Source organism: Rhinopithecus bieti, unplaced genomic scaffold (genome assembly GCF_001698545.2).
Source record: "Rhinopithecus bieti isolate Rb0 unplaced genomic scaffold, ASM169854v2 scaffold_14215, whole genome shotgun sequence".
Lineage (NCBI taxonomy): Eukaryota > Metazoa > Chordata > Mammalia > Primates > Cercopithecidae > Rhinopithecus > Rhinopithecus bieti.
Genome location: NW_016808057.1, coordinates 55,112 through 64,977, shown reverse-complemented (window position 1 = coordinate 64,977; position 9,866 = coordinate 55,112). Strand labels below are relative to the sequence as shown.

At 39.6% G+C, this 9,866-nt stretch overlaps 1 protein-coding gene across 1 annotated transcript in view; it reads left to right on the top strand.

Annotated features, from left to right (window-relative positions):
• LMNB1 (lamin B1) overlaps window positions 1-9,866 on the top strand; it is a 59,753-nt gene that overhangs the window by 31,527 nt on the left and 18,360 nt on the right. The window contains exons 4-6 of the mRNA XM_017885374.1: window positions 862-1,032; window positions 2,392-2,517; window positions 9,423-9,643. Of these exons, the coding sequence (XP_017740863.1) occupies window positions 862-1,032; window positions 2,392-2,517; window positions 9,423-9,643 (518 nt within the window). The remainder of the gene's footprint in view (window positions 1-861; window positions 1,033-2,391; window positions 2,518-9,422; window positions 9,644-9,866) is intronic.

Below are 9,866 nucleotides of genomic sequence, written 5' to 3'. Positions count from 1 at the left end.
AAAAAAAAAAAAAAAAAAAAAAAAGAAATCATGTAAATTAGCTTGTCCTGCCTATTATTATGTCTAAGAAAATAGTTTTATGGCTGGGCACGGTGGCTCACATGTGTAATCCCAGCACTTTGAGGGGCTGAGGCAGATGGATCACCTGAGGTCAGGAGTTTGAGACCAGTCTGGCCAACATGGGGAAATCTCATCTCTACTAAAAATACAAAAATTAGCCAGGCATGGTGGTACACACCTGTAATCCCAGTTACTAGGGAGGCTGAGGCAGGAGAATTGCTTGAACCCGGGAGGCGGAGGTTGTAGTGAGCTGAGATCACACCGCTGCACACCAGCCTGGGTGACAGAGTGATACTCCATCTAAAAAAAGAAAAGAAAAAAGAAAATAGTTTCATTATACATAAATCTTTATTTGAATTGATCATGACTGTTAAGTTTAACTTTCCATGTGCCGTTTTTTCAGAGATGTTCTTAAGATTATCAGTGAAACAACTTAGAAAAATAATATTTGCTTAGTGTTTAGTATTGTTTACTGTCTATAAATCCTTGATTGCATGGTAGTTTTGGTAGGCCACCCAGGCCTTTCCTTGGCTTCAGAAAAATAAATAGCTCTGCTCCTCAAAAGGAATAGAAAGTCCCTAAGGCTTGAGATGCTACCACTTTTGTCATTAGTTCCATTTCAAAAACCTTCTCAACTGAAAACTAAGAGGCAAAAAAGTGTTTATTCAGATGACTGCCTGAGGACAAACAGGAGGAGGTTCGTGTGTAAAACTTCCGATGGCTGTGATGTCACTCAGATGTGTACCAGTGCAGCCATGGTAAGTAACTTGGCTCTGTGTTTTTTGTTTCTTTTTTCCTCAGGAGATTAACGAGACCAGAAGGAAGCATGAAACGCGCTTGGTAGAGGTGGATTCTGGGCGTCAAATTGAGTATGAGTACAAGCTGGCTCAGGCCCTTCATGAGATGAGAGAGCAACATGATGCCCAAGTGAGGCTGTATAAGGAAGAGCTGGAGCAGACTTACCATGCCAAAGTGAGCACTCTTCAGAAGATTCTTTTGAACACTTAAAATCATTACTTCACAATTCCCGTGACGAACATGGCTTGATGTTTGTTTTGTTCTAGTTTTTAAAAATGATTCCCCTAGTCTCCATGAAATATATAGAAAATTGGCTTTTCTAAAAGTGCAGTTTCTATAAACTAAATGTTACTAAAATTACTAGAAGAATGTAGAGTTGTTCCAATTTTATTAGAGGTAAGGTTTTGTCTTTTTGTCCCAAGCCATTTGAAATAACTTTCCTCCAATAACCAGTACTGATCATGCTGTCCTGCATACACATCCATGTAGTAGTGAATGAATGTCAGACTGCATTAGATCTCATTTTCATGTCATCATTGTGTGTAGATTGAGACTACCACACTTCGGCCTTTTTTACATAAGGGCCAAATGGAAAAGTCTCTGCTATTTCTTCCTCTGTCACTATTATTCACTTAAAAAAATATTGTAGAAACTTCCCACTTACATTAGCTGACCATGAAAGAATTCATAAAAATCACCAACGAGTACAGGCTTTCCCTGGTAAATGATTTTGCCTCATGTTTTAAATTTTATATGATTTGATTAAAAAGACTTTTTCGTGGCTGACTTAGTAGAGTCACAGAGTTACTGAAAATTTTCATTGCATGGCCTTAAACTGTTCATGTTGCTTTTTATCTGTTGTATGAAGTAGTAATTAGTGAAAGTGAAAGATCTTATTATAAGCAGTAACTTCAGTTGTATAACATTTATCCAGTATCACACATTGAGCTAAACAGTGAAGGAGCTAAAGTAAGGATCAGTCACAGACTGTGGCCTCACAGGGAGCCAGGGAGGAGACACACATACACAATGGTATGGGATTTGTATTTTACTCAAGGAGCTATTTTGTTTTGCTTCTGAAAGGAAGCATTTCTATCTGGTTTGAATGAATCTATAAACTAGTATTTTCTGCTTGTTAGTTTATATACTGTATTGGATTTGGTGGGTTAGGGATATGTGATGTTTCTTTCCTTTACAAACATCACCACAGTTGAGTTTCTACTGCCCAGTCTCCTTATTATCAGTGTTATCTTAGACATTAAAGGTTTAATAGATGAAATATTGAAGTAATAAGCTTTGGGTAAAGGCCTACATATATTAGCATTCTTAAAGCTCGTTATTTAGGAAGTGACTCTAGAAGTCACACAGAATTACCATCATTCACACCATGTTAGCAAACTGCATGATGCTTTTCCTGTGTTTCATCAACCAGTTACCAGCAGGAGTTAGGTTTGAAATGCCTTGAGGTGAATCATGCTTCCTTATTTGTTTCAGTTCTAGATAAGACTGACTATGTTTTGCTTCTTCTTTTAGCTTGAGAATGCCAGACTGTCATCAGAGATGAATACTTCTACTGTCAACAGTGCCAGGGAAGAGCTGATGGAAAGCCGCATGAGAATCGAGAGCCTTTCATCCCAGCTTTCTAATCTACAGAAAGAGGTAAATAAGCATCTTGATGTAAGAAGTTAGACTTGAAGGCTACCTTCACCATGGGCACCTACCTGCTTTGTTTGGGCTGATGTCACTCCTCCCTCTGTTGATCACAGAGGATGGTGTCATCCTGCACTTTGGTCTTCACAGTACTTTTCTAGATTTGTTCATTTTGCATTGCATAAACATCCTTTGAGTAGATACTGTTGCTCCTAATTAGTAGATTACACAGAGCTAAGGGACTTGACCTTGAGGAAGGAGCCTGTTAGTTTATTCACTGGACTTACCCTAAGACCCGGGTCTTCTGACCTGTCTAATAGCTTCATCTCTACAGAGTTACTCTCAACACATTCCTTTTTTATATCGTTTGAAAACCGAAATGAAGAAAAACATGCAAAAATTCTTTGTGGGTGGTGAATGCTTTGTGTTTCTAGACAAATTCTGTAGTGCTTAAAGTATATAATAATTAGGATCCAGGAAAGTAGCTTTAATTTACATATTCCAGTAAGAATTTAGTAACTCATTCATTCATTGGTACACCTAAGTGACAAATGGCATTATTGCTGACTGTTGACTGGCTGCCTACCAGGGTGTGATGGTGTGCTTCAGGTGCTGCTTAAGCAGGCATGGACACTACTTCAGATCAGTTTTGTCAGTGTGGACACAAAGTACATATACTCCATATACTGCATTCAGAATGATTCAGCAATTAACCCGTCACCTTAATTGTTTTGGAAATAACTTCAGCTTCTGTTTTCATCAAGGGAGAAAATCTTGTTTTTAATTTTCCACATGAGAATCAACTTTATTTTACTCTTGATTAGGCTTTTCTTCCTTCCTTTTCTTTTACCATTTTAGTAAGATATTTTTCTAATTATAAAACTGATGACATCTATTGCAGGAACTTAGAAATAAAGCAGAAAATGGCTGGGTGCAGTGGCTCACGCCTGTGATCCCAGCACTTTGGGAGGCTGAGGCGGGCAGATCATGAGGTCAGGAGATTGAGACCATCCTGGCTAACACGGTGAAACCCTGACTGTACTAAAAATACAAAAAATTAGCTGGGCGAGGTGGCGGGCGCCTGTAGTCCTACCTACTCAGGAGGCTGAGGCAGGAGAATAGCATGAACCTGGGAGGCGGAGCTTGCAGTGAGATGAGATCGCGCCACTGCACGATCAGACTCCGTCTCAAAAAAAAAAAAAAAAAAAAAAAANNNAGACGGAGTCTCGCTCTGTCACCCAGGCTGGAGTGCTGTGGCCGGATCTCAGCTCACTGCAAGCTCCGCCTCCCGGGTTCACGCCATTCTCCTGTCTCAGCCTCCCGAGTAGCTGGGACTACAGGCGCCGCCACGTCGCCCGGCTAGTTTTTTGTAGTTTTTAGTAGAGACGGGGTTTCACCGTGTTAGCCAGGATGGTCTCGATCTCCTGACCTAGTGATCCGCCCGACTCGGCCTCCCAAAGTGCTGGGATTACAGGCTTGAGCCACCGCGCCCGGCCTACATTGGGGCTTTTACATTGCCTATCATGTGCTTTGTTACTTACAGCACAGATTTTTAAATTATTTTAAACCTATTTTGTGCTGATAGTGTTTTGAAAATTTTCATATAATAGCAGAGCTGGGAGCACCTCTGAGTTCATTCCATATAACCACAGATCTAGGTGAGTTTAATGACTTGCCCAGAGGCTGCAGACTGATAAATGGGTTTCTCTGCTGGTTCCCAGTTTTTCCTTTTATACTTCTTTCTCTTTGAAGAAGATTTACTTTTAGAAATTTAACAGATAATCTTTTTTTCCATTGCACCATCTGTCTTACTCTTTTTGGGCTGCTATAACAAACTACTATTGGTAGCTTATAAACAACAGAAATGTCAGAAATTATTTCTCACAGTTTTGGAGCCTGGAAGTCCAAGATCAAGGCACTGGCGGATTGGGTATCTGCCTGGTGAGGGCTCTTCCCCGATTTATAGACGGTGCCTTCTTGCTCTGTCCTCACATGGTTGAAGAAGCACCCTTGGCCCTCTTTTATAAGGGCACGAATCCCAGTCACTAGGGCTTTCCTCTCATGATCTAATCACCACTCAAAGGCCCCACCTCTTAATGTCATCACCTTGAGGGTTAGGATTTAAACATGAAATTTATGGGAATACAAACACACAGACTGTATCACTGTATTTTTTTATTTTTTTTGAGGCGGAATTTCGCTTTTGTTGCCCAGGCTGGAGTGCAGTGGTGCAATCTCAGCTCACTGCAACCTCCGCCTCCTGGGTTCAAGCAATTCCCCTGCCTTAGCCTCCCTAGTAGCTGGGATTACCGGCATGCACCAGCACACCCTGCTAATTTTGTATTTTTAGCAGAGATGGGATTTCTCCATGTTGGTCAGGCCAGTCTCGAACTCCTGACCTCAGGTGATCCTCCCGCCTCGGCCTCCCAAAGTGTTGGGATTACAGGTGTGAGCCACTGCACCCGGCCTATATCACTGTCTTCACAAGTACTTTTCCAAAAATGGGCCTCTCTGTTCTTATACTGAGTTAGCATTTACTACTCTTTTCCATTTGCTAATAGTAAGTTGTCTACTAGTTACTGTCTCTCCCTCGATTTTATTTTTTCCTACTATTTTTTTTTTTTGGCCGCTGCTTAATCCATTTGATTTACTTAGTACAAATCTTGTCTTTAGGCTGATCTTCACTGTACTTTGGATGAGGAGACTGAGAGTAGTCTAGTGTTATTAATAAGTAGTAGTGGGCTCTGAAACTTGGTAGCTGTGTGTTCTGACCCAGGTTCAAGGCTGTTTCCCTGTTTGCCTGTTAATTGAATTCCCATTTTGCAAGTGGTTTTTTTTTTTTGAGACAGCATTTTGCTCTTATTGCCCAAGCTGGAGTTCTATGGCACTATCTCAGCTCTCTGCAACCTCCGCTTCCCAGGTTCAAGTGATTCTCCTGCCTCAGCCTCCTGAGTAGCTGGGATTACAGGCGCGCACCACCACGCCTAGCTAATTCTTTGTATTTTTAGTAGAAACGGGGTGCACCATGTTAGCCAGGCTGGTTTCCAACTCCTGACCTCAGGTAATCTGCCCACCTTGGCCTCCCAAAATGGAGGGGATTACAGGTGTGAGCTACTGCCTTAAATGCTGGGATTACAGGCGTAAGCCACTGTGCTGGCTGCAAGTTTTTTTTGTTAACCTTAGCTTAGTGGTTTTTAAGTAATGTTGTTAGGCAGTGCACTGGGGGTTTCCAGGAGCTAACTCCTTAGCAGATAGTTCAGCCAAAATAGTTTTTAATTTCTCTTTCTGGGAGTGAATCTTTTCCTCTGTTCATTATTGGTAACAGACTTTATGGTAAACAGTATAGTTTGAGGAATATTTTTATTAGTTGATAAATTTTAGCCTTAGAAAATAATCAAAAGAAAATGTTATCTTTTGAATATTTTCCTATTGTTTAATCATGTTTGTTGCTGAGTCATATCAGTTTCATCATGCTGCCTATTAGGCCAGAAGAATTTCCTTTTGGTTAAATAACTCAGGTTAGTTAAAGTGCTTCTTAAATTTTACTTGAAATTGACATGGCTTTTAAAATACTGGTTTTACAAGATATATTTAAATAATATATAGATGGTACCAGTGTTATGTTTTGGAATTAAAATTTTACATTGCTTATTGCATTTCTAGATTTTGACCTGGGGCCAAATGAATTGGTTGTTTAGAGTCTGCTTGCCTTAGAGAAAAGTACAGCATGGTACTTAAAACACCTCTAACTTTTGTTTTCTAACATCCAGATTCTGGAGACTTTGGCTGCAGCTAGACCTTAGGAAACCAGTACAATTATATTACATACTACAAAAAAAGTTAACCCCAAGATCATCAGAAGTCATAAAATTCAGGGTTAGTGGCAAGATCTGAGAGGTAATCTAGTTAGTTAGATCTCTTCATTTTCCTTATGTGGAAACTGGTTTAGTGAGGTTAGTTACAGCTTACTTATAGCCTCATAGGTAGTTAATGGCAGAATTCGAAAGGAGAATCTAGGTCTAACTTCTCATACTGTGTTCCTTATATCTTACTCTACAAGCGTAAGTGCAGCTACTGAAAATAGAATTGAATTATTTCTATTTAAAATACAGAATGATTCAGAGTAACTTTAAAACTTCTATACCTAGATTTTGATTTTTCCGTCTTAAAGAGCTCTATAACATCAAAGGCAGTCAGAGACATCATTGGGTTTGTAAATCTCAGCTCTGGTTATCTGTGAATCTTGGGTAGTTTATATCTCATCAACTCTCCTTTCGATTCTACCTTTTTGCCCATTCTGTCTTCTACTTCTGATATATGAAATAAAGCAAAGAGATTGAAGGGAGGCATTCTGAACTTACATGACTTTTAAATTTTCTTTTGGAGAAAAGAAAATACAAGGAACATGGTAGCGGGGAAATGGATTTCTCCATTTATAGCATGATTTTTGCAAATGCAGTTAAATGCAAGTTCTCTGAGGTTCAGGGACTAGCTTTGTAATATCCATCTTAAGAGGAGTGGCTGTCTACATAGAATGTCAAGTTATATACTACTACTCTGGAATTTAATTAATTGATTGGTCCATTTTTTTCTTTAAAAATATATTTTGGTGTGTGCACGTGAACCAGGGCACCCCTCTGCCGCCAAATAGGTTTAGGGTGACTCTTGATTATTTTTAAAATAACCTTGTTATTTTGGCATAATTTTAGATTTACAGAAAAGTTGGCAAAGTACTATAGACAGTTACTGTTTTTCTCTCACCCATTTTCTCCTGTTGTTAGCATCTTACGTTACCGTAGCATATTTGTCAAAACTAAGAAACTGACATTGGTATATTACTGTGAACTCGACTCCAGACTATTTGGATTTCACCGGTTTTTCTGTTATCCTCTTTCTGTTCCAGGTTCCACATGCCTCCCCGGGTCTGTGACAGTTTCTTGGGCTTTCCTTGTTTTTTATGAGCTTGAGTCTTGAATAGGATTGTCCAGGTATCCTGTAGACTATTCCCCAATTTGGATTTGTCTGGTGCTTTTCACGTGATTAGACTGGGGTTTTGGGTTTTAAGTGCCCATTTTGTCACATTGTATCAGGGATTGCACATGTGTGATGACCACATGACATCACTGGTGGTGTTTGGTTTAAGATAGTGTTTGTCAAGTTTCTCCACTGTCAACAGCACTATTTTTCCATTTCTATACACTGTTCATGGGAAATAGGTCACTAAGTCCAGCCTACCCTCAAGGGTAAAGGGCAGGACTTAAGCGCCACATTCTGGAGGGAGCACTTTGTTGCTTTCTGGTATTATAACATGCTCTAGGCTTATCTTACATTTTCCCTGCTCTAGTCCTAGAATTATCCATTCTCCAAGGAGCCCTGGTTCTTGTTATTGGAGAATGGTATATAGAAATTAAGATCTGGGCACTGAGTGTTCTTACTGCTTCTTGGCCCTCTCACTGATAAAAGTGGGTAACATTTTATGTATGCTAACCCATGTGTACGCACATATTTATAAATTTTTCTGTCTAATCATTTGTATTAAGATAAACATGAATTCATACAGATGTCTCTGACTTGCATCTAGTACCACAGGATTCATTTTTGGCTTCCTTTCTGACGTACCTATATCTTTTCTCTCTGAGAGTGAGAAACCTGGTTTTTATCATCTGTTTACTTAAGTGTTCAGCCCCAGTATATGTTAAAGCAGTTTCAAAATTTTGAACCCGTACTACTGTGAAAAGTAAATTTACTAGCAAGAATGTAGTTTTATGTATTGGGTAGTTCCTTTTATCTCTAACCTTCTAGATTTAGTTTTTGCGCATTAGATGCCCTTTCTGTGCTGCTCTGTTGCAGGTACTTGTGATTCTGAGGGCCTAAGCTATCCATCAGTCTTTTTGAGTTGTCACTTTCTGAGGCTACTGAGATGAATTCTGTCATGGAGAAACACAGAAGAGTAATTACCAGCGAGCCACAAGATTTCTAAGATGAATTTTCTGATGTAGGATGTGTGATTTTTAATTTTTGTATGCCAAATATACAACTTCTATATTCACAGTAATACTTTACAAATCACTCTATATTGTATGTCCTTTGTGTGCTAACTGAACATGAGCTAGCCCAGCAATCCTAACGGGACAGTAGGTGCCTTCCACATAGTAACCGGAGGCCCTTTGTCCTGGTTTCTGAATATTCCTCAGCAGTCTGCTAAAACATACCTTTACCCGCTCTCAGGTTTATTTTGTCAGTCAGTGTTTATATCTTTTTAAGTTCTTTATTTAATTTATACTTTAGGAAGTAAAGGCTTTGTAAGGGAGCCAGACTTGACTTTTACCAAAACCACAGCTTAAAATTTTTTTGGCTAAGTACAGAAAAATTATATGTGTATTTACAGAACTTACATTTATGTAATATGTCTTTTGCCGGGCGCGGTGGCTCACGCCTGTAATCCCAGCACTTTGGGAGGCCGAGGCAGGCAGATCACAAGGTCAGAAGATCGAGACCATGGTGAAACCCCGTCTCTACTAAAATACAAAAAAAAATTAGCCGGGCGCGGTGGCGGGCGCCTGTAGTCCCAGCTACTCAGGAGGCTGAGGCAGGAGAATGGCGTGAACCCGGGAGGCAGAGCTTGCAGTGAGCCGAGATCACGCCACTGCACTCCAGCCTGGGCGACACAGAGAGACTCCGTCTCAAAAAAAAAGAAAAATGTCTTTTATTCTTTTATCAGCCAAAACTCTCCTGAGGTCTGTGTTTTGTATTTGAGGAATTTTGGGTTTTAATTTCTTAAAATCTCTTGAATTCTAGTGAGTTACAGATTCCATAGGGTCGTACTTGTTTTCCAGTCTAGGAAATGGTTTAAAATAGCTGCCTGGTGCTAATGTTAGAATGTTCCTAGAAAGTATGTTTCCTTATATCTTAAGTCTAGAGCATGTTTGGAAAGGATTCAAGAATTAGAGGACTTGCTTGCTAAAGAAAAAGACAACTCTCGTCGCATGCTGACAGACAAAGAGAGAGAGATGGCGGAAATAAGGGATCAAATGCAGCAACAGCTGAATGACTATGAACAGCTTCTTGATGTAAAGTTAGCCCTGGACATGGAAATCAGTGCTTACAGGAAACTCTTAGAAGGAGAAGAAGAGAGGTAAGGAACTTAAGGGTCACCCTACCTTATAGTCCACTTTTTGCCCCTCACCCTTTTTATTTAAATAAAATAAATAGCATTTTAAAAGAACTTTATTTTCTTGGTCATTTCTTTTAACACCTAGGTATAGAGGTGGTAATAGATCATATTTCTACTGCAACACAGAAAATGTTGCTCAAGTACTCTTAGTTTATTATTATTACTTTATTTTTATTTATTTATT